The sequence below is a fragment of the Vespa mandarinia genome, chromosome 13 (genome assembly GCF_050613455.1).
Source record: "Vespa mandarinia isolate Hongniang chromosome 13, ASM5061345v1, whole genome shotgun sequence".
In the NCBI taxonomy this organism is placed as follows: Eukaryota; Metazoa; Arthropoda; class Insecta; order Hymenoptera; family Vespidae; genus Vespa; species Vespa mandarinia.
Genome location: NC_140822.1, coordinates 4,006,808 through 4,031,175, shown reverse-complemented (window position 1 = coordinate 4,031,175; position 24,368 = coordinate 4,006,808). Strand labels below are relative to the sequence as shown.

Genomic DNA, 24,368 nt, shown 5'->3' with positions numbered 1-24,368 from the left:
TGCATTTCATTTTCCTAAAATAAATTTTGCAGTTAGCATGCACTTTAATACACATTTACAAAAGAAAATGTTTTTTGCATTAACAAAAATAAAATATCGTTAATTAAAATAAATAAAATGATTAATAGAGTCTATAATTGTATGATGTTTTTCCGGAAAATAATTACTCAGATGAGGCAAATAAATCATGGATTGAAAGCCTGCACGGACTTATGCTTCTTGCTATTACGAATAACGAGACCTTTTGATTTCTTACAGAAGGAGAATAGAATGAATTTTTATCTCGGTATAAATATCTTTAAGTAAGCTGTTTACAAAAATTCTTTACCAAAATTAATAGATGGTGGATATGTCTTCAATTTTTTAATTCTGAAGGATATGCGTAGTGAAGTATATTGATCGCGAACTTTCGCTGCCAGTTTTCGATCGTTGCGTAGTATGCACGATACAAACAGCACACACTGTGTTACGAGGTAACCGTCAGTGAAGTCTATCGATTTTATTCACGTTCAATATTCGTCGAGACAACGTTTCTATAAAAAAGGAAACGTCTGGGCGTACAAAATAAAAATATTCGTTAGTTAATTTTAAAAGTGCGATTATCTTGAAAGCTGTCGGCATATGAATATATATAAAAGTATATATAATATCCATGCATAATGGATAAAATTTTTATAAAAAAATTTCTGCACGTTACTATTCAAAAGTTTCGCTATATTTAATTCCATTGACTACAATTTTGTATTCTCAGAAGGTAAGGGATGGTCGAATAATGAAGATAATAATACATCACAGATTTATATAAATAAGGTAAAGTTAATGTATATTGCGGTACACCGATGCGAAAGAGAATGCTTTTTGCAATAACTAAAATAGAAGAATCTTCTTTAAGATAATGAGATTTAATATCTATAATATATCTTTTTCCACTTACCCCAATGAATGCTTTATGGGACGATACGAATATATCTCCGATTGAAAGCACGCATGGCTTCGAGCATCTCAATATCATAAATAACAGTAATTTTTGAACTCTTATTGAAAGAATATAGAATGGTATTTTACACCTGCAAAATAATATTTTATCTTTTAAACAACACATAACTTAATAGCTTCTACGTATAGACTAGTTATAAAAAGATACATTTCTAATTAATGTTATTTATCACTTTAGTTGCACTTGAAACAAAAGAAATAAATATTCCATATTATTCAATAAAAATCTCACAATTCTTCGCGAGTTTTTACGCTATGGTTTATAAGCATCTGGCCAACATAAAAATTTACAAATGTAACAAATATAGAGCATGCAATGTAGGAACTACATTCGATAAGTTGGCTTATATTTTCCCTCACCGATGAAACTTGAAATATCTAAAAGCAAAGAAAAAATGTTTTATATTCCCTTTTTGCAGATTAAATAAACGTAGACTGCAAGTAAAATATATTAGGTCTCTAGAATCCAGTTTCTTAGTTTGTTCCATAAGAAAGATATAACGCGGTGAAATTGCTAAATTAACAGTCGATTGTTAACGAATCTTTTCTTTTCAATCTCATACATTATCATTAAAAAAAGAACGATTTATTTCACAGGGAAAAAGAATGATTATAATTGTATATACAAAGCAATTTCAGAACATTCCACCAAATTAATATATACGATTTGGTTATTTACATTAGAGAAATTTTATCTAAAAAGAATTTATAATAAAAATATTTAAGAGAATTAAAGTTAATAAGAAAGATCGGAATTTCTAACATGTCTCAGGAAACATAAATGTATTACTACAAAATTACTCGATAATGTAGAATATAAACGTAATGATAGGAAATTTAAAATATTTTCTAATTCCATACATCCCACTTATAGTAAACGAATTACTTACATACAAGAAATCCAATATAATGAAGAGCATAATGAAGAAAATTTCGAATAAGTAAACTCTCTTTGAAATAGAATTGAGCAACGTAATATATCTTAAATAAAAACAAAAAAAATGAAAAATATGTATTATACATCACATCATTGATTAAGATGGACAGTTCAATAAAATAGACGATTATTGTGAATTAACCTCAAGATCCTTTCATGACACAGTATTACGTCCACGATCCAAGCGAATTCATCCATAATTTGTTTAAATTTCTGTGGTTTTAGAAAAGGATGTCCAATTTTCAATCTGCAAGAAGTATATTGTAAAATGACATTATGATACATGAGATAAAATTAAATGTTTCTTAGTCATCTGCATACCTTATAACGCTTAATTGACAACACGCGTGATTTACGAATACCAAATACGTTGAATAACATATGATTGCTAAAGTTATTGATATATAGATTTCTATTGCTTGATAAATAAACAAAGTGTAATATAACGGACCAGGATTTAAAATATTATTAATTGGAATGGGTAAAGTTAAATTAACATTTTCCAATGTACCAAATTGATATGAAAAAATACTTATAAAGCAAGGGGTTATTGTTGCAAGAAAATACAGGTTGAAGATAACTACAAAAAAACATACATACATAAATTTAATTGTAGGTATTGCGTATCCCGATTTTCATGTAGTATGTTATGTCGGTACCTAGGATAGAAAACGTATATAGTTTACTCTGTTTAATATATTTTTCCGTAATATCGAATTCGTACTTATTAGACATACGATCGTAATCAAATTTAATATGAGAAATAATTGATTTTATCTGAAAGTAAATCTTTTTTCTAATTATTTAAATCAATTTCCATCCATTGAAAAAAATATATTAAGTTTAAAATAAATGATACGAACTTGTACGTATTTAAAGTAATAATTAATGTAAGTATAGAAAAAACATATAGCTGCAAACATATACTGCAGTACTTTGATAGTTGTTGCTAGAGGGACTTCTGAAATGGCGAGCTGATAAAACTGAAATCAAAAAATCTTTATAATGTTTGATTATTGTTATTCTACGAGTTCCTTTAATAAAAGATTATTTATAGGTGACTATACCATCTATGTTCAATGCAAAATATTTATTCACACACTGATCATTTAATTTTATTCGCTCAACGCACTGTAATCTTGATTCAAATCACTTATACTTCAAATTAATTTGAATCAACTCGCAAAACAATAATAATAGATACAATAATTATAATAGGCATAATCATGTAATTATTAAAGAAAAATACATTTACTTGGTGTGTTATTAATGGAAATCCATAAAGGACAACTGAACATACTTGAACCAAGAGATCATCTGAACTTTGATAAGGTCTCAAACCCATAGTATATTGAAACAATTTGTTCGAAAAAAGAAAATGTTGCTCGAAGTAGGTAAGACCGCTCGCTACAGACATAATGAATATTCTGACGAAAATTGCAACGAGGTAAACACCACACTTCACGGTTCTTCCTTATTGCGCATTCAAATTGACCTTCATTACAGTCTATAGAACGATTTGGAAAACAATGAAAGGAAAATAATGTAAATGTCGATCGAATCTATAGCAACAATTCGCATAATATATTCCTCTCATACATTAACGTAATATTGAACCCTTCCCGATACGAGTCAAGTACATCGAAACATCAAAACATATGATGGTTCACGCAATTAAACGAGAGGAGTGATTGTTGCTTCTTCTCATAATGAAAGACATGCGCAATGTGGTTTGTCGTACTGCAATCTTCTCAGTCGTCGTTCGACCGCGGAATAAGATACATGCTAAACCAGGCGTTACGAGGAACTAGACAGTGAAGTGAAATCGATATTATTGACAAGAGTAAAAGTGTGTCGTAAGTTATACGGAAATAAGAAAAATAGTAATTGATTATTTCGACTACCTTATGGGACATTTTCATTGAAATCAAGTATAAGATTTGATGAATATCTATATTTAAAGAAATCGATATGTAGGAAAATTTGTTGATAACGAAGTTAGACTATTACGAAACTGATAAGATGTTTCTTAATGTAAAAGAACTGTGCCACTGGAAAATGTGAATAACTAATCTTCCGTGATAAAATTCAGTGAATTCTTGAAGTGTCCTTGTTAAATTTATCGGAACAAAAATGAGGAGAGATATTTTGACTGAAATTGTTCTTAAGCATAATGTAAATTTCAATAATAATGAAAGTCGATCTATATGCAACAAGTAATAGTAGACACATTTTATTTGTGCGGGAGGAAAGAAGTTCTTTTATTCGTATTAACAAATCACTGCATTTCATTTTCCCAAAATAAATATTGCAGTTAGCATGCACTTTAATACATATTTACAAAAGAAAATGCTTTTTGCATTAACAAAAATAAAATATCGTTAATTAAAATAAATAAAAATATTAATAGAGTCTATAATTGTATGATGTTTTTCCGAAAAATAATTACTGAGATGAGGCTAATAAATCATGGATTGAAAGCCTGCACGGCCTAATGCTTCTTGCTATTACGAATAACGAGACCTTTTGATTTCTTACATAAAGAGAATAGAAAGAATTTTTATCTCGCTATAAATATCTTTAAGGAAGCTATTTACAAAAATTCTTCACCAAAATTAAAAGGTGGTGGATATGTCTTCAATTTTTTAATTCTGAAAGATATGCGTAGTGGAGTATATTGATCGCAAATTTTCGCAGCCAGTTTTCGATCGTTGTGTAGTATGCACGATACAAACAGAACGCAGTATGTTACGAGGTAACCGTCACTGAAGTCAATCGATTTTATTCACGTCAATATTCGTCTAAACAATGTGTCTATGAAAAAAGAAAATGTTAAGTAGTGGAAAATAAAAATATTCGTTAGTTAATTCTAAGTGCCCAGCTATAATATTGAAACTAATCAATATTTACATATATATGCATATATATAAATGTATATATAATAAGACATACAGAACGGATAAAATTTTTATAAAAAAATTTCTGCACGTAACTATTCAAAAGTTTCGATATATTTAATTCCAATTTTCTATCCTCAGAAGAAAAGAGATAGTCGAATAATGATCATAATAATACTTTACAGATTTATATTGGACAAAATAAGGTAAAGTTAATGTACACTGCGGTATACCGATGCGAAAGAGAATGCTTTTTGGAATAACTAAAATAAAAGATTCCTTTTTGGGATAATGAAGTTTAATATCTATGATTTATCATCTTACGCTTACCCCTGAGAATGCTTGATGTGACATAACGGACATACCGCCGATTGAAAGCATGCATGGCTTCGACCATCTCAATATCATAAATAACAGTAATTTTTGAACTCTTATTGAAAGAATATAGAATGGTATTTTACACCTGCAAAATAATATTTGATCTTTAAAACAACATATAAATTAATAGATTCTACGTATAGACTAGTCATAAAGAGATAGTTTTCTAATTAATGTTACGTATCATTTTGGATAAATAAGAAACAAGTGAAATATATATTTCATATTATTCAATAAATATCTCACAATTCTTCGCGAGCTTCTACGCTATAGTTTATAAGCGTCTGTCCAACATAAAAATTAACAAATGTAACAAACACAGAGCATGCAATATAGGAACTACATTCGACAATTTGGGTTATATTTTGCCTCTCCGATGGAACTTGAAATATCTAAAAGAAAAGAAAAAATGTTTCTAATTTCCTTTTTGCAGATGACTGAAATAAAAATAGATTGCAAGGAAATATATTAAGTCTCTAGAATCCAGTTTCTTAGTTTATTCCATAAGAAAGATATATTGTGGTAAAATAGCTAAATTAGCAATTGATTGTTAAATAAATATTTTTTTTCAATCTCATATATTTTCATTAATAAAGATACAATTTATATCTCAGGGAAAGAAAAATTGTCATAATTGTATGTAGAAAGCAATATCAGAACATTCCACCATATTAATATATACGATTTAATTATTTACATTAGAGTAATTTTATCTAAAACAAAATTATAATAAAAATATTTAAGAATTAAGAGAATAAAAATATTTAAAAGAAAAAACGGAATTTTAAACATGACTCCGGAAACATGAATGTATTACTACAAAATTACTCTATGATGTAGAATACAATCGTAATAATAGAGAAATTAAAATATTATCTAATTCTACCACCCCATTTATTATAAAGGACTTACATACAAAAAACTTACATACAAAAAATCCAATACAAAGAAGAGCATAATAAACAAAACTTCAATTAAGTAAATTCCCTTTGTACAAGAGTTGAGAAAATCAAGGTATCTTAAACAAAGAAAATAATAAAAAATATGAAGTATACATCACATTGATTAAGATGGATATTTCGATAAAATGAACGATTATTCTGAACTTACTTCATGATCCTTTCATGACGCTTTATTACGTCGACTATCCAATCAAAATCATTCCAAATTTGAATAAATTTCTGGTGTTCTCGAAAAGGATGGCAAATTTTCACCCTGCAATAAATATATTGTAAAATAACATTATAATACATAAGATAAATCAAAACAATTCTAAGTCATCAGCATACCTTATAATACTTAATTGACAACACGCGTGATTTATCAATACCAAATAGGTGGAAAAACATATAATTGCTACAGATATTGATATATAGATTTCTGTTGCTTGGTAAATAAGTAAACTGTAATATATCGGCCCAAGGTTTAAAACATTATTAATAGAAATGGGTAAAGTTAAATTAACATTTTCCAATGTACCAAATTGATATGAAAAAATACTTAAGAAGCAGGGAGTTATTGTTGCAAGAAAACACAGGTTGAAGATAACTACAAAAACAAAACATACATACAAAAATTTCATTGTAGTATTGCGTATTAGGATTTTCGTGTAGTATTTCACATTCATACCCACGATAGAAAACGTATATAATTTGCTCTCTTTAATATATTTTTCCGTAATATCAAATTCGTATTTATTAGACATATGCTCGTAATCAAATTTAATATGAGAAATAATTGATTTTATCTGAAAGTAAATTTTTTTTCTAATTATTTAAATCAATTTTCATCCATTAAAAAAAATATAATAAGTTTAAAATAAATGGTACGAACTTGTACGTATTTAAAGTAATAATTACTGTAAGTAAGCAGAAAACATATAGCTGCGAACATATAGTGCAGAACTTTGATAGATGTTGTTAGACGGACTTCTGAAATGGCGAGCTGATAAAACTGAAGTCAAAAAATCTTTATAATGCTTCATTATTGTCAATCTATGAGTTCTTATTCGCTCAACACACTGTAATACTTATTCAAACCAATTATATTTGACATTAATTTAAATAAACCCGCAATAAAAAACAATGATTATTATAATTCTAATAGGCATAATCAGGTACAAATTAACGAAAAATATATTTACTTGGTGTGCTACTCCTGGAAATAAATAAATAGTTATGATACACACTTGAAACAACAGATCTCTCGAATTTTGATAAGGTCTCAAACCCATAGTATATTGAAACAATTTGTTCGAAAAAAGAAAATGTTGCTCGAAGTAGGTAAGACCGCTCGCTACAGACATAATGAATATTCTGACGAAAATTGCAACGAGGTAAACACCACACTTCACGGTTCTTCCTTATTGCGCATTCAAATTGACCTTCATTACAGTCTATAGAACGATTTGGAAAACAATGAAAGGAAAATAATGTAAATGTCGATCGAATCTATAGCAACAATTCGCATAATATATTCCTCTCATACATTAACGTAGTATTGAACCCTTCCCGATACGAGTCAAGTACATCGAAACATAAAAGCATATGGTGGTTCTCGCAATTAAACGAGAGGAGTGGTTGTTGCTTCTTTTCATAATGAAAGACATGCGCAATGTGGTTTGTCGTACTGCAATCTTCTCAGTCATCGTTCGACCGCGGAATAAGATACATGCTAAACCAGGCGTTACGAGGAACTAGACAGTGAAGTGAAATCGATATTATTGACAAGAGTAAAAGTGTGTCGTAAGTTATACGGAAATAAGAAAAATAGTAATTGATTATTTCGACTACCTTATGGGACATTTTCATTGAAATCAAGTATAAGATTTGATGAATATCTATATTTAAAGAAATCGATATGTAGGAAAATTTGTTGATAACGAAGTTAGACTATTACGAAACTGATAAGATGTTTCTTAATGTAAAAGAACTGTGCCACTGGAAAATGTGAATAACTAATCTTCCGTGATAAAATTCAGTGAATTCTTGAAGTGTCCTTGTTAATTTTATCGGAACAAAAATGAGGAGAGATATTTTGACTGAAATTGTTTTTAAGCATAATGTAAATTTCAATAATAATGATAGTCGATCTATATGCAACAAGTAATAGTAGACACATTTTATTTGTGCGGGAGGAAAGAAGTTCTTTTATTCGTATTAACAAATCACTGCATTTCATTTTCCCAAAATAAATATTGCAGTTAGCATGCACTTTAATACATATTTACAAAAGAAAATGCTTTTTGCATTAACAAAAATAGAATATCGTTAATTAAAATAAATAAAAATATTAATAGAGTCTATAATTGTATGATGTTTTTCCGGAAAATAATTACTCAGATGAGGCAAATAAATCATGGATTGAAAGCCTGCACGGACTTATGCTTCTTGCTATTACGAATAACGAGACCTTTTGATTTCTTACAGAAGGAGAATAGAATGAATTTTTATCTCGGTATAAATATCTTTAAGTAAGCTGTTTACAAAAATTCTTTACCAAAATTAATAGATGGTGGATATGTCTTCAATTTTTTAATTCTGAAGGATATGCGTAGTGAAGTATATTGATCGCGAACTTTCGCTGCCAGTTTTCGATCGTTGTGTAGTATGCACGATACAAACAGCACGCACTGTGTTACGAGGTAACCGTCAGTGAAGTCTATCGATTTTATTCACGTTCAATATTCGTCGAGACAACGTTTCTATAAAAAAGGAAACGTCTGGGCGTACATAATAAAAATATTCGTTAGTTAATTTTAAAAGTGCGATTATCTTGAAAGCTGTCGGCATATGAATATATATAAAAGTATATATAATATCCATGCATAATGGATAAAATTTTTATAAAAAAATTTCTGCACGTTACTATTCAAAAGTTTCGCTATATTTAATTCTATTGACTACAATTTTGTATTCTCAGAAGGTAAGGGATGGTCGAATAATGAAGATAATAATACATCACAGATTTATATAAATAAGGTAAAGTTAATGTATATTGCGGTACACCGATGCGAAAGAGAATGCTTTTTGCAATAACTAAAATAGAAGAATCTTCTTTAAGATAATGAGATTTAATATCTATAATATATCTTTTTCCACTTACCCCAACGAATGCTTTATGGGACGATACGAATATATCTCCGATTGAAAGCACGCATGGCTTTGAGCATCTCAATATCATAAATAACAGTAATTTTTGAACTCTTATTGAAAGAATATAGAATGGTATTTTACACCTGCAAAATAATATTTTATCTTTTAAACAACACATAACTTAATAGCTTCTACGTATAGACTAGTTATAAAAAGATACATTTCTAATTAATGTTATTTATCACTTTAGTTGCACTTGAAACAAAAGAAATAAATATTCCATATTATTCAATAAAAATCTCACAATTCTTCGCGAGTTTTTACGCTATGGTTTATAAGCGTCTGGCCAACATAAAAATTTACAAATGTAACAAATATAGAGCATGCAATGTAGGAACTACATTCGATAAGTTGGCTTATATTTTCCCTCACCGATGAAACTTGAAATATCTAAAAGCAAAGAAAAAATGTTTTATATTCCCTTTTTGCAGATGACTTAAATAAACGTAGACTGCAAGTAAAATATATTAGGTCTCTAGAATCCAGTTTCTTAGTTTGTTCCATAAGAAAGATATAACGCGGTGAAATTGCTAAATTAACAGTCGATTGTTAACGAATCTTCTCTTTTCAATCTCATACATTATCATTAAAAAAAGAACGATTTATTTCTCAGGGAAAAAGAATGATTATAATTGTATATACAAAGCAATTTCAGAACTTAATTCCCCCAAATTAATATATACGATTTGGTTATTTACATTAGAGAAATTTTATCTAAAAAGAATTTATAATAAAAATATTTAAGAGAATTAAAGTTAATAAGAAAAATCGGAATTTCTAACATGTCTCAAGAAACATAAATGTATTACTACAAAATTACTCGATAATGTAGAATATAAACGTAATGATAGGAAATTTAAAATATTTTCTAATTCCATACATCCCACTTATAGTAAACGAATTACTTACATACAAGAAATCCAATATAATGAAGAGCATAATGAAGAAAATTTCGAATAAGTAAACTCTCTTTGAAATAGAATTGAGCAACGTAATATATCTTAAATAAAAACAAAAAAAATGAAAAACATGTATTATACATCACATCATTGATTAAGATGGACAGTTCAATAAAATAGACGATTATTGTGAATTAACCTCAAGATCCTTTCATGACACAGTATTACGTCCACGATCCAAGCGAATTCATCCATAATTTGTTTAAATTTCTGTGGTTTTAGAAAAGGATGTCCAATTTTCAATCTGCAAGAAGTATATTGTAAAATGACATTATGATACATGAGATAAAACTAAATGTTTCTTAGTCATCTGCATACCTTATAACGCTTAATTGACAACATGCGTGATTTACGAAAACCAAATACGTTGAATAACATATGATTGCTAAAGTTATTGATATATAGATTTCTATTGCTTGATAAATAAACAAAGTGTAATATAACGGCCCAGGATTTAAAATATTATTAATTGGAATGGGTAAAGTTGAATTAACATTTTCCAATGTACCAAATTGATATGAAAAAATACTTATAAAGCAAGGGGTTATTGTTGCAAGAAAATACAGGTTGAAGATAACTACAAAAAAACATACATACATAAATTTAATTGTAGGTATTGCGTATCCCGATTTTCATGTAGTATGTTATGTCCGTACCTAGGATAGAAAACGTATATAGTTTGCTCTGTTCAATATATTTTTCCGTAATATCGAATTCGTATTTATTAGACATATGCTCGTAATCAAATTTAATATGAGAAATAATTGATTTCATCTGAAAGTAAATTTTTTTTCTAATTATTTAAATCAATTTCCATCCATTGAAAAAAATATAATAAGTTTAAAATAAATGATACGAACTTGTACGTATTTAAAGTAATAAATAATGTAAGTATAGCAAAAACATATAACTGCAAACATATACTGCAGTACTTTGATAGTTGTTGCTAGAGGGACTTCTGAAATGGCGAGCTGATAAAACTGAAGTCAAAAAATCTTTATAATGCTTCATTATTGTCAATCTATGAGTTCTTATTCGCTCAACACACTGTAATACTTATTCAAACCAATTATATTTGACATTAATTTAAATAAACCCGCAATAAAAAACAATGATTATTATAATTCTAATAGGCATAATCAGGTACAAATTAACGAAAAATATATTTACTTGGTGTGCTACTCCTGGAAATAAATAAATAGTTATGATACACACTTGAAACAACAGATCTCTCGAATTTTGATAAGGTCTCAAACCCATAGTATATTGAAACAATTTGTTCGAAAAAAGAAAATGTTGCTCGAAGTAGGTAAGACCGCTCGCTACAGACATAATGAATATTCTGACGAAAATTGCAACGAGGTAAACACCACACATCACGGTTCTTCCTTATTGCGCATTCAAATTGACGTTCATTATAGTCTATAGAACGATTTGGAAAACAATGAAAGGAAAATAATGTAAATGTCGATCGAATCTATAGCAACAATTCGCATAATATATTCCTCTCATACATTAACGTAGTATTGAACCCTTCCCGATACGAGTCAAGTACATCGAAACATAAAAACATATGATGGTTCACGCAATTAAACGAGAGGAGTGATTGTTGCTTCTTCTCTTAATGAAAGACATGCGCAATGTGGTTTGTCGTACTGCAATCTTCTCAGTCGTCGTTCGACCGCGGAATAAGATACATGCTAAACCAGGCGTTACGAGGAACTAGACAGTAAAGTGAAATCGATATTATTGACAAGAGTAAAAGTGTGTCGTAAGTTATACGGAAATAAGAAAAATAGTAATCGATTATTTCGACTACCTTATGGGACATTTTCATTGAAATCAAGTATAAGATTTGATGAATATCTATATTTAAAGAAATCGATATGTAGGAAAATTTGTTGATAACGAAGTTAGACTATTACGAAACTGATAAGATGTTTCTTAATGTAAAAGAACTGTGCCACTGGAAAATGTGAATAACTAATCTTCCGCGATAAAATTCTGTGAATTCTTGAAGTGTCGTTGTTAATTTCATCGGAACAAAAATGAAGAGAGATATTTTGACTGAAATTGTTCTTAAGCATAATGTAAATTTCAATAATAATGAAAGTCGATCTATATGCAACAACTAATAGTAGACACATTTTATTTGTGCGGGAGGAAAGGAGTTCTTTTATTCGTATTAACAAATCATTGCATTTCATTTTCCTAAAATAAATTTTGCAGTTAGCATGCACTTTAATACACATTTACAAAAGAAAATGTTTTTTGCATTAACAAAAATAAAATATCGTTAATTAAAATAAATAAAATAATTAATAGAGTCTATAATTGTATGATGTTTTTCCGGAAAATAATTACTCAGATGAGGCAAATAAATCATGGATTGAAAGCCTGCACGGACTTATGCTTCTTGCTATTACGAATAACGAGACCTTTTGATTTCTTACAGAAAGAGAATAGAATGAACTTTTGTCTCGGTATAAATATAAAAGAAAAAGAAATATTAATTGTATGTTTTCATATGGAACAATTTGTCATTATGACAATATAATAACGCCTGAAATAAACTTTATTGATATTATCAACTAGATTAACTCTTATATAGTAATAATGATTTTTTTTAATTAATTATAGCCATTGAAAAGAAACAATTCCGTATAATTATTAGAATTCCTACAATTCTTCGTAAATTATGATATTATGATTTATAAGGTTTGTCCGACATAAAAATTAATACATGCTATTATTATGGAATTAACAATATAACACCTACCTATGATTATTTTGATCAAATTGTTGGGCATCTTGGACAATGGTTGACATATTTTCAATTTGCAATAACTACAATATAATACATTGTCAATTCTAGTTTAATTACTTAATAATACTTCCAAAAAATATAAACTAACATAATCGCGTTACATTATTAAGCTTAATTAAAAATATGCATATTGTATCATTACCAAATATGATGGAAATAACAATCTAGCTATAATTAATACGACATAGATTGTTAATGTTTCCCAAGATTTGAAACATAATTTATTGTAATAGGTAATTAACATTTTCCGATGTACCAATGTAGTATCAGAAAACATTTAATATACACGGAGTTATTATTCCAATGAAGGAGAGACTGAATATAACTACAAAATAAGGAAACAAAGAGAATACATATTAGCATTGTTGTGTCCGTAAATATTTTCATATAACTTCACATGATTACGCACGAAACAACACGTGAATGTTCTCCTTTGTTTCGTGTACTACTCAACAATGGTTAATTAATCGACAAAAAAAACTGCTAATAATTGTGTTTTAGATGAGCAAAAATTAACTTCTACTGGAGAAAGGAAAAACAAATGTTCTTCCTATCTAGTCAAATGTGTTTTAAAAACGAAATCGCAAAAAAAAAGAGGAAAAGAAAACAGAAAAAAGGCGACAAAAAGCTTAGCTACGTAAATACAAACTGATACGAAAATCATTCAAATAATATTTTAATTATACAAAATACATAATACAGAAAACATACTTTAGAGAGAGTCAATGGACGATTCTAATGTGATGCCTGTCGTAAAAGCTGATAAAACAATGAAACAAAAAATAAAGCTTATAAAAACGCTATAAAACAAATGGATTATTAGTATTTGAAAATATATAACACATAAATAGCTTATTTTGCTATTCAAATAAACAATTAATTTAATAATAAGAGAAGTAATATGTGATCGTATTAAAATGCATAAAATGTCGTGTTAATTCATGTACCAATTGCATTCAGTTGAAATATAAAAAAAAATTCGAAATGCAAATTGGAATTTCGACAATACAATAATGACGATAACAATAATAACTATATGATACATTTACTTGAAGAACAATTATTGGTTAAACACAAAAAAAGAAGTGATGTTTTTTGGATTTTTGAAAGGACACCAATAATTATTTAAACAAATTTCTTTAAAAAAAGAAAATGATTTTCGTAATAGCTATGTCAAGGACATCATGAAATATTTTTTCTTCTCTGCTACGTAGTAAAGAGAACAAGACATAACAACACCTCATTATGCATTCTAAATAATTATCAATTCTAAACAGTAGTACAAGTTGTAAAACACTTACATGAAGATAGTAGCATAATTATAGTACCAATAGAACGATAAATTAAAAATTTTCTTTCCCCCTAGAAATATGGATATTACCGAACATATACTAGTAAAAATATATTTCACGTAACTATAAAGATACATGTATCTTCACAAAGATTACAAGATGGTAGATATGTCTTCAATTTTTTAATTCTGAAGGATATGCGTAGTGGAGTATATTAATCGCAAACCTCAGCAGCCAGTTTTCGATCGTTGTGTAGGATGCATGACAAAAGCAGCACGCAATGTGTTATGGTGTAATCGTCAGTGAAGTCAATCGATTTTATTCACGTCCAAGTTAGTCTAAACAACGTTTCTATAGAAAAAGAATATGTCCAGGCGTAGAAAATAAAAATATTCGTTAGTTAAGTTTAAACATGTCTCAGCGATAATATTGAAACTAATCAATATTTACATATATATGAATATATATATAAATATATATATAATACGACATACACAATGGATAAAATTTTTATAAAAAAATTTCTGCACGTAACTATTCAAAACTTTCGATATATTTAATTCCAGTGACTACAATTTTCTATTCTCAGAACAAAACAGATAGTCGAATAATGATCATAATAATACTTTACAGATAAATATTGGCCAAAATAAGGTAAAGTTAATGTACACTGCGGTATACCGATGCGAAAGAAAATGCTTTTTGCAATAACTAAAATAAAAGATTCTTTTTTAAGATAATGAAATTTAATATCTATGATTTATCATCCTCCACTTACCCCTGAGAATGCTTGATGTGATATAACGGACATACCGCCGATTGAAAGCATGCATGGCTTCGACCATCTCAATATCATAAATAACAGTAATTTTTGAACTCTTATTGAAAGAATATAGAATGGTATTTTACACCTGCAAAATAATAATTGATCTTTAAAACAACATATAAATTAATAGCTTCTACGTATAGACTAATCATAAAGAGATAGTTTTCTAATTAATGTTACGTATCACTTTAGATATATAAGAAACAAATGAAATAAATATTTCATATTATTCAATAAAAAACTCACAATTCTTCGCGAGCTTCTTCGCTATGGTTTATAAGCGTCTGTCCAATATAAAAATTAATAAATGTAACAAATATAGAGCATGCAATGTAGAAACTACATTCGATAATTTGAGTTATATTTTCCCTCAAAGATGAAACTTGAAATATCTAAAAGGAAAGAAAAAATGTTTTAAATTCCCTTTTTGCAGATGACTTAAGTAAACATTGATTGCAAGGAAATATATTAGATCTCCAGAATCCAGTCTCTTAATTTGTTCCAGTTGGAGGACATAATGCGGAGAAATTGCTACAGTCGATTGTTAACGAATCTTTTCTTTTCAATCTCATATAATATCATTAAAAAAGGAACGATTTATTTCTCAAGGAAAAAAAATGATTATAATTGTATATACAAAGCAATTTCAAAACATTCCACCAAATTAATATATACGATCTAATTACTTACATTAGAGTAATTTTATTTAAAAAGAACTTATAATAAAAATATTTAAAAGAATTAAAGTTAATAAGAAAAAACGGAATTTTAAACAAGAATGTATTACTACAAAATTACTCGATGTTGTAGAATACAATCATAACGATAGAGAAATTAAAATATTATCTAATTCTATCACCCCATTTATCGTAAAAGATAATTACATACAAAAAACTTACATACAGAAAATCCAATATAATGAAGAGCATAATAAAGAAAATTTCAATTAAGTAAATTCCCTTTGTACTAGCGTTGAGAAAATCAACGTATCTTAAACAAAGACAATAATAAAAAAAATGTATTTTAAATCACGTTCATTCAGATGGATATTCCGATAAAATGAACTAATATTCCGAACTTACCTCATGATCCTCTCATGACGCTTTATTACGTCGACTATCCAATTGAATTCATTCCAAATTTGATTAAATTTCTGAGGTTCTCGAAAAGGATGGCCAATTATCAATCTGCAATGAGTATATTGTAAAATAACATTATAATACATAAGATAAGACTAAACGATTATTAGTTTAAACGATTACATCCATACCTTATAACGCTTAATTGACAACATGCGTGATTTATCAATACCAAATACGTTGAAAAACATATAATTGCTATAGATATTGATATATAGATTTCTGTTGTTTGATAAATAAGTAAACTGTAATATATCGGTCCAAGGTTTAAAACATTATCAATAGGAATGGGTAAACTTAAATTAACATTTCCCAAAGTACCAAATTGATATGAAAAAATACTTAAGAAGCAGGGAGTTATTGTTGCAAGAAAATACAGATTGAAGATAACTACAAAAAGAAAACATACATACAAAAATTTAATTGTAGTATTGCATATTCGGATTTTGCTGTAGTATTTCACTTCCGTACCCACGATAGAAAACGTATATAGTTTACTCTCTTTAATATATTTTTCCGTAATATAGAATTCATATTGATTAGATATATGCTCGTAGTCAAATTTAATACAAGAAATAATTGCTTTCATCTGAAAGTAAATTTTGTTTCTACTTATTTAAATCAATTTTCATCCATTGGAAAAAATATAATAAGTTTAAAATAAATAATACGAACTTGTACGTATTTAAAGTAATAATTACTGTAAGTATACAGAAAACATATAGCTGCGAACATATATTGCAGTACTTTGATAGTTCTTGCTAGAGGGACTTCTGAAATGGCGAGCTGATAAAACTGAAGTCAAAAAATCTTTATAATGTTTCATTATTGTCAATCTATGAGTTCTTATTCGCTCAACACACTGTAATACTTATTTAAACCAATTATATTTGACATTAATTTAAATAAACCCGCAATAAAAAACAATGATTATTATAATTCTAATAGGCATAATCAGGTACAAATTAACGAAAAATATATTTACTTGGTGTGCTACTCCTGGAAATAAATAAATAGTTATGATACACACTTGAAACAACAGATCTCTCGAATTTTGATAAGGTCTCAAACCCATAGTATATTGAAACAATTTGTTCGAAAAAAGAAAATGTTGCTCGAAGTAGGTAAGACCGCTCGCTACAGACATAATGAATATTCTGACGAAAATTGCAACGAGGTAAACACCACACATCACGGTTCTTCCTTATTGCGCATTCAAATTGACGTTCATTATAGTCTATAGAACGATTTGGAAAACAATGAAAGGAAAATAATGTAAATGTCGATCGAATCTATAGCAACAATTCGCATAATATATTCCTCTCAAACATTAACGTAGTATTGAACCCTTCCCGATACGAGTCAAGTACATAAAAACATATGTTGGTTCACGCAATTAAACGAGAGGAGTGATTGTTGCCTCTTTTCATAATGAAAGACATGCGCAATGTGGTTTGTCGAACTGCAATCTTCTCAGTCGTCGTTCGACCGCGGAATAAGATACATGCTAAACCAGGCGTTACGAGGAAATAGTCAGTGAAGTGAAATCGATATTATTGACAAGAGTAAAAGTATGTCGTAAGCTACACGGAAATAAGAAAAATAGTAATCGATTATTTCGACTACCTTATGGGACATTTTCATTGAAATCAAATATAAGATTTGATGAATATTTATATTTAAAGCAATCGATATGTAGGAAAATTTATTGATAATGAAGTTAATCTATTACGAAACTGATAAGATGTTTCTTAATGTAAAAATATTGTGCCACTGTAAAATGTAAATAACTAATCTTCTGTGATAAAATTCAGTGAGTTCTTTAAATGTCGTTGTTAATTTCATCGGAACAAAAATGAAGAGAGATATTTTGACTTAAATTGTTCTTAAGCATAATGTAATTTTCAATAATAATGATAGTCGATCTATATGCAACAAATAATAGTAGACACATTTTATTTGTGCGGGAGGAAAGAAGTTCTTTTATTCGTATTAACAAATCATTGCATTTCATTTACCTAAAATAAATTTTGCAGTTAGTATGCACTTTAATATACATTTACAAAAGAAAATGTTTTTTACATTAACAAAAATAAAATATCGTTAATTAAAATAAATAAAGTAATTAATAGAATCTATAATTGTATGATGTTTTTCCGGAAAATAATTACTGAGATGAGGCAAATAAATTATGGAATGAAAGCCTGCACGGACTTATGCTTCTTGCTATTACGAATAACGAGACCATTTGATTTTTTACACAAAAAGAATAGAATGAATTTTTATCTCGGTATAAATATCTTTAAGTAAGCTATTTACAAAAATTCTTCACCAAAATTAAAAGATGGTGGATATGACTTCAATTTTTTAATTCTGAAGAATATGCGTAGTGAAGTATATTGATCGCGAACTTTCGCTGTCAGTTTTCGATCGTTGTGTAGTATGCACGATACAAACAGCACGCACTGTGTTACGAGGTAACCGTCAGTGAAGTCTATCGATTTTATTCACGTTCAATATTCGTCGAGACAACGTTTCTATAAAAAAGGAAACGTCTGGGCGTACAAAATAAAAATATTCGTTAGTTAATTTTAAAAGTGCGATTATCTTGAAAGCTGTTGACATATGAATATATATAAAAGTATATATAATAACCATGCATAATGGATAAAATTTTTATAAAAAAATTTTTGCACGTAACTATTCAAAAGTTTCGCTATATTTAATTCTATTGACTACAATTTTGTATTCTCAGAAGGAAAGGGATGGTCGAATAATGAAGATAATAATACATCACAGATTTATATAAATAAGGTAAAGTTAATGTATATTGCGGTACACCGATGCGAAAGAGAATGCTTTTTGCAATAACTAAAATAAAAGAATCTTCTTTAAGATAATGAGATTTAATATCTATAATATATCTTTTTCCACTTACCCCAACGAATGCTTTATGCGACGATACGAATAAATCTCCGATCGAAAGCACGCATGGCTTCGACCATCTCAATAACATAAATAACAACAATTTTTGAACTCTAATTGAAAGATTATAGAATGGTATTTTACACCTGCAAAATAATATTTTATCTTTTATACAACACATAACTTAATAACTTCTACGTATAGACTAATTATAAAAAGATACTTTTCTAATTAATGTTACGTATCACTTTAGTTGCACTTGAAACAAGAGAAATAAATATTCCATATTATTCAATAAAAATCTCACAATTCTTCGCGAGCTTTTACGCTATGGTTTATAAGCGTCTGTCCAATATAAAAATTAACAAATGTAACAAATATAGAGCATGCAATGTAGGAACTACATTCGATAAGTTGGCTTATATTTTGAACCATCGATGAAAATTGAAATATCTAAAAGCAAAGTAAAGATGTTTTAAATTTCTTTTTTCAGATGACTTAAGTAAACATAAACTGCAGGAAAATATATTAAATCTCTAGAATTCATTATTTTGACACGTTAATAAAGAAAAACATAATACGGTGAAATTAGGAAAAATTCTAAATTAATTATAATTGCCTGTAAAAAACATTTTCGGAACGATCCTTCTTAATAATACATACGATGTAGTTATTTACAATAGAATAATTATATATGAAAAAGAATTTATAATAAAAATATTTAGAAGAATTAAAGTTAATGAAAAGAAAAACGGAATTTTAAACATTTCTAAGAATACGAGAATGTATTACTACAAAATTTCTTTTGTGTTAGTAAATATAATCCTAACGATACAGATATTAAAATATTTTCTAATTCCACCACCTCATTTATCACATATAAATTACTTACACATAAAAAATCCAATATAATGAAAATCATAACAAATGAAATCACGACTATATGAATTCTTTTTGAAAAAGAGTTGAGCAACGTAATATATCTTAAATAAGAATAAAGAAATAAAAAATATGTATTATACATCACATTGATTAAGATGGACACTTCAATAAAATAGACGATAATTGTGAACTTACCTCAAGATCCTTTCATGACACTGTATTATGTCCACGATCCAATCAAATTCATCCATAATTTGTTTAAATTTCTGTGGATATAGAAATGGATGTCCAATTTTTAATCTGCAATAAGTAGTTTGTTAAATAATATTAAAATACATAAGAAAAACTAAACGATTCTGAGTCATCATTGTACCTTATAACTCTTAATTGACAACACGCGTGATTTACGAATACCAAATTCATTGAAAAACATATGATAGCTATAGATATTAATATATAGATTCCTGTTGCTTGGTAAATAAGTAAACTGTAATATATCGGTCCAAGGTATAAAACATTATTAATTGGAATGGGTAAAGTTAAATTAGCATTTTCCAATGTACCAAATTGATATGAAAAAATACTTATAAAGCAAGGGGTTATTGTTGCAAGAAAATACAGGTTGAAGATAACTACAAAAAAACATACATACATAAATTTAATTGTAGGTATTGCGTATCCCGATTTTCATGTAGTATGTTATGTCCGTACCTAGGATAGAAAACATATATAGTTTGCTCTGTTTAATATATTTTTCCGTAATATCGAATTCGTATTTATTAGACATATGCTCGTAATCAAATTTAATATGAGAAATAATTGATTTTATCTGAAAGTAAATTTTTTTTCTAATTATTTAAATCAATTTCCATTCATTGAAAAAAATATAATAAGTTTAAAATAAATAATACGAACTTGTACGTATTTAAAGTAATAATTACTGTAAGTATACAGAAAACATATAGCTGCGAACATATATTGCAGTACTTTGATAGTTCTTGCTAGAGGGACTTCTGAAATGGCGAGCTGATAAAACTGAAGTCAAAAAATCTTTATAATGTTTGATTATTGTTATTCTACGAGTTCCTTTAATAAAAAATTATTTATAGATGACTATACCATCTATGCTCAATGCAAAATATTTATTCACACACTGATCATTTAATTTTATACGCTCAACGCACTGTAATCTTGATTCAAATCACTCATACTTCAAATTAATTTGAATCTACTTGCAAAACAATAATAATAAATACAATAATTATAATAAGCATTATCATTATTAAAGAAAAATACATTTACTTGGTGTGCTATTATTGGAAATCCATAAAGAACAACTGAACATACTTGAATCAAGAGATCATCTGAACTTTGATAAGGTCTCAAACCCATAGTACATTGAAACAATTTGTTCGAAAAAAGAAAATGTTGCTCGAAGTAGGTAATACCGCTCGCTACAGACATAATGAATATTCTGACGAAAATTGCAACGAGGTAAACACCACACTTCACGGTTCTTCCTTATTGCGCATTCAAATTGACCTTCATTACAGTCTATAGAACGATTTGGAAAACAATGAAAGGAAAATAATGTAAATGTCGATCGAATCTATAGCAACAATTCGCATAATATATTCCTCTCATACATTAACGTAGTATTGAACCCTTCCCGATACGAGTCAAGTACATCGAAACATAAAAACATATGATGGTTCACTCAATTAAACGAGAGGAGTGATGGTTGCCTCGTTTCATAATGAAAGACATGCGCAATGTGGTTTGTCGAACTGCAATCTTCTCAGTCGTCGTTCGACCGCGGAATAAGATACATGCTAAACCAGGCGTTACAAGGAACTAGACAGTAAAGTGAAATCGATATTATTGACAAGAGTAAAAGTGTGTCGTAAGCTACACGGAAATAAGAAAAATAGTAATTGATTATTTCGACTACCTTATGGGACATTTTCATTGAAATCAAGTATAAGATTTGATGAATATCTATATTTAAAGAAATCGATATGTAGGAAAATTTGTTGATAACGAAGTTAGACTATTACGAAACTGATAAGATGTTTTTTAATGTAAAAGAACTGTGCCACTGGAAAATGTGAATAACTAATCTTCCGTGATAAAATTCAGTGAATTCTTGAAGTGTCCTTGTTAATTTTATCGGAACAAAAATGAGGAGAGATATTTTGACTGAAATTGTTTTTAAGCATAATGTAAATTTCAATAATAATGATAGTCGATCTATATGCAACAAGTAATAGTAGACACATTTTATTTGTGCGGGAGGAAAGAAGTTCTTTTATTCGTATTAACAAATCATTGCATTTCATTTTCCTAAAATAAATTTTGCAGTTAGCATGCACTTTAATACACATTTACAAAAGAAAATGTTTTTTACATTAACAAAAATAAAATATCGTTAATTAAAATAAATAAAGTAATTAATAGAATCTATAATTATATGATGTTTTTCCGGAAAATAATTACTGAGATGAGGCAAATAAATTATGGAATGAAAGCCTGCACGGACTTATGCTTCTTGCTATTACGAATAACGAGACCTTTTGATTTCTTACATAAAGAGAATAGAAAGAATTTTTATCTCGCTATAAATATCTTTAAGGAAGCTATTTACAAAAATTCTTCACCAAAATTAAAAGATGGTGGATATGTCTTCAATTTCTTAATTCTGAAAGATATGCGTAGTGGAGTATATTGATCGGAAATTTCTCAGCCAGTTTTCGATCGTTCTGTAGTATGCACGATACAAACATTACGCAGTATGTTACGAGGTAACCGTCACTGAAGTCAATCGATTTTATTCACGTCAATATTCGTCTAAACAATGTGTCTATGAAAAAAGAAAATGTTAAGTAGTGGAAAATAAAAATATTCGTTAGTTAATTCTAAGTGCCCAGCTATAATATTGAAACTAATCAATATTTACATATATATGAATATATATAAATGTATATATAATAAGACATACAGAACGGATAAAATTTTTATAAAAAAATTTCTGCACGTAACTATTCAAAAGTTTCGATATATTTAATTCCAATTTTCTATCCTCAGAAGAAAAGAGATAGTCGAATAATGATCATAATAATACTTTACAGATTTATATTGGCCAAAATAAGGTAAAGTTAATGTACACTGCGGTATACAGATGCGAAAGAAAATGCTTTTTGGAATAACTAAAATATAAGATTCCTTTTTAGGATAATGAAATTTAATATCTATGATTTATCATCTTCCGCTTACCCCTGAGAATGCTTGATGTGACATAACGGACATACCACCGATTGAAAGCACGCATGGCTTCGACCATCTCAATAACATAAATAACAACAATTTTTGAACTCTTATTGAAAGATTATAGAATGGTATTTTACACCTGCAAAATAATATTTTATCTTTTAAACAACACATAACTTAATAGATTCTACGTATAGACTAGTTATAAAAAGATACTTTTCTAATTAATGTTACGTATCACTTTAGATACATAAGAAACAAATGAAATAAATATTTCATATTATTCAATAAAAAACTCACAATTCTTCGCGAGCTTCTTCGCTATGGTTTATAAGCGTCTGTCCAACATAAAAATTAACAAATGTAACAAACATAGAGCATACAATGTAGGAACTACATTCGATAATTTGAGTTATATTTTCCCTCAAAGATGAAATTTGAAATATCTAAAAGCAAAGAAAAAATGTTTTAAATTCCCTTTTTGCAGATGACTTAAATAAACATAGATTGCAAGGAAATATATTAGGTCTCTAAAATCCAGTCTCTTAATTTGTTCCAGTTGGAGGACATAATGCGGACATAATGCGGAGAATTAACAGTCGATTGTTAACGAATCTTTTTTTTTCAATCTTATATATTATCATTAAAAAAGGGACGATTTATTTCTCAGGGAAAAAAATGATTATAATTGTATATACAAAGCAATTTCAAAACATTCCTCCAAATTAATATATACGATTTAGTTACTTACATTAGAGTAATTTTATCTAAAAAGAACTTATAATAAAAATATTTAAACGAATTAAAGTTAATAAGAAAATACGAAATTTTAAACATGAATGTATTACTACAAAATTACTCGATGATGTAGAATACAATCGTAACGATA

General features: G+C 28.0%; 7 protein-coding genes across 10 annotated transcripts; all 7 read right to left on the bottom strand.

Moving 5' to 3' along the window:
• Positions 1-196: 196 nt before the first annotated feature.
• LOC146872603 (uncharacterized) lies at positions 197-3,418 on the bottom strand. Of its 3 annotated transcripts, XM_085660899.1 has the most exons (10): positions 3,189-3,418; positions 2,797-2,916; positions 2,658-2,710; positions 2,534-2,592; positions 2,255-2,351; positions 2,076-2,180; positions 1,887-1,977; positions 1,229-1,374; positions 935-1,067; positions 727-867 (listed from the first exon to the last, which is right to left on the bottom strand). In XM_085660899.1, the coding sequence occupies exons 1-10, from the start codon at positions 3,348-3,350 to the stop codon at positions 817-819; spliced, it is 1,017 nt and encodes a 338-aa protein (XP_085517025.1). In that variant the 5' UTR covers positions 3,351-3,418; the 3' UTR covers positions 727-816. The 3 variants fall into 3 exon arrangements, with proteins under 3 accessions (XP_085517024.1, XP_085517025.1, XP_085517022.1); XM_085660898.1 differs by lacking the exons at positions 727-867; positions 2,534-2,592 and adding an exon at positions 197-533 and having other exon boundaries at positions 2,255-2,513; positions 2,593-2,710; XM_085660896.1 differs by lacking the exon at positions 2,534-2,592 and having other exon boundaries at positions 2,255-2,513; positions 2,593-2,710.
• A 957-nt stretch (positions 3,419-4,375) lies between these two features.
• LOC146872602 (uncharacterized) lies at positions 4,376-8,423 on the bottom strand. The gene is made up of 9 exons (XM_085661108.1): positions 7,352-8,423; positions 7,042-7,161; positions 6,838-6,955; positions 6,498-6,756; positions 6,319-6,423; positions 6,136-6,226; positions 5,455-5,600; positions 5,161-5,293; positions 4,376-4,747 (listed from the first exon to the last, which is right to left on the bottom strand). The coding sequence occupies exons 1-9, from the start codon at positions 7,511-7,513 to the stop codon at positions 4,724-4,726; spliced, it is 1,158 nt and encodes a 385-aa protein (XP_085517234.1). The 5' UTR covers positions 7,514-8,423; the 3' UTR covers positions 4,376-4,723.
• Positions 8,424-8,955: 532 nt separating this feature from the next.
• LOC146872601 (uncharacterized) lies at positions 8,956-11,763 on the bottom strand. The gene is made up of 9 exons (XM_085661107.1): positions 11,492-11,763; positions 11,182-11,301; positions 10,978-11,095; positions 10,640-10,898; positions 10,461-10,565; positions 10,272-10,362; positions 9,607-9,752; positions 9,167-9,445; positions 8,956-8,989 (listed from the first exon to the last, which is right to left on the bottom strand). The coding sequence occupies exons 1-9, from the start codon at positions 11,696-11,698 to the stop codon at positions 8,956-8,958; spliced, it is 1,359 nt and encodes a 452-aa protein (XP_085517233.1). The 5' UTR covers positions 11,699-11,763.
• Positions 11,764-14,987: 3,224 nt separating this feature from the next.
• On the bottom strand, positions 14,988-17,754 carry LOC118448602 (uncharacterized). Its single transcript, XM_085660872.1, has 8 exons — positions 17,081-17,754; positions 16,877-16,994; positions 16,537-16,795; positions 16,349-16,453; positions 16,166-16,256; positions 15,513-15,658; positions 15,219-15,351; positions 14,988-15,151 (listed from the first exon to the last, which is right to left on the bottom strand). The coding sequence occupies exons 1-8, from the start codon at positions 17,138-17,140 to the stop codon at positions 15,101-15,103; spliced, it is 963 nt and encodes a 320-aa protein (XP_085516998.1). The 5' UTR covers positions 17,141-17,754; the 3' UTR covers positions 14,988-15,100.
• A 1,350-nt stretch (positions 17,755-19,104) lies between these two features.
• LOC118448601 (odorant receptor 10-like) lies at positions 19,105-20,681 on the bottom strand. Its single transcript, XM_085660967.1, has 6 exons — positions 20,586-20,681; positions 20,408-20,512; positions 20,223-20,313; positions 19,638-19,783; positions 19,344-19,476; positions 19,105-19,276 (listed from the first exon to the last, which is right to left on the bottom strand). Exons 1-6 carry the CDS (start codon positions 20,633-20,635, stop codon positions 19,226-19,228), a joined length of 576 nt encoding a protein of 191 aa, XP_085517093.1. The 5' UTR covers positions 20,636-20,681; the 3' UTR covers positions 19,105-19,225.
• A 189-nt stretch (positions 20,682-20,870) lies between these two features.
• Positions 20,871-21,676, bottom strand: LOC146872600 (uncharacterized). The gene is made up of 3 exons (XM_085661106.1): positions 21,515-21,676; positions 21,128-21,247; positions 20,871-21,041 (listed from the first exon to the last, which is right to left on the bottom strand). The coding sequence occupies exons 1-3, from the start codon at positions 21,674-21,676 to the stop codon at positions 20,871-20,873; spliced, it is 453 nt and encodes a 150-aa protein (XP_085517232.1).
• A 1,273-nt stretch (positions 21,677-22,949) lies between these two features.
• On the bottom strand, positions 22,950-23,781 carry LOC146872599 (uncharacterized). 2 transcript variants are annotated; one of them, XM_085660969.1, is made up of 2 exons: positions 23,486-23,781; positions 22,950-23,072 (listed from the first exon to the last, which is right to left on the bottom strand). In XM_085660969.1, the coding sequence occupies exons 1-2, from the start codon at positions 23,651-23,653 to the stop codon at positions 23,049-23,051; spliced, it is 192 nt and encodes a 63-aa protein (XP_085517095.1). In that variant the 5' UTR covers positions 23,654-23,781; the 3' UTR covers positions 22,950-23,048. The 2 variants fall into 2 exon arrangements, with proteins under 2 accessions (XP_085517095.1, XP_085517094.1); XM_085660968.1 differs by lacking the exon at positions 22,950-23,072 and adding an exon at positions 23,334-23,418.
• Positions 23,782-24,368: the final 587 nt, after the last annotated feature.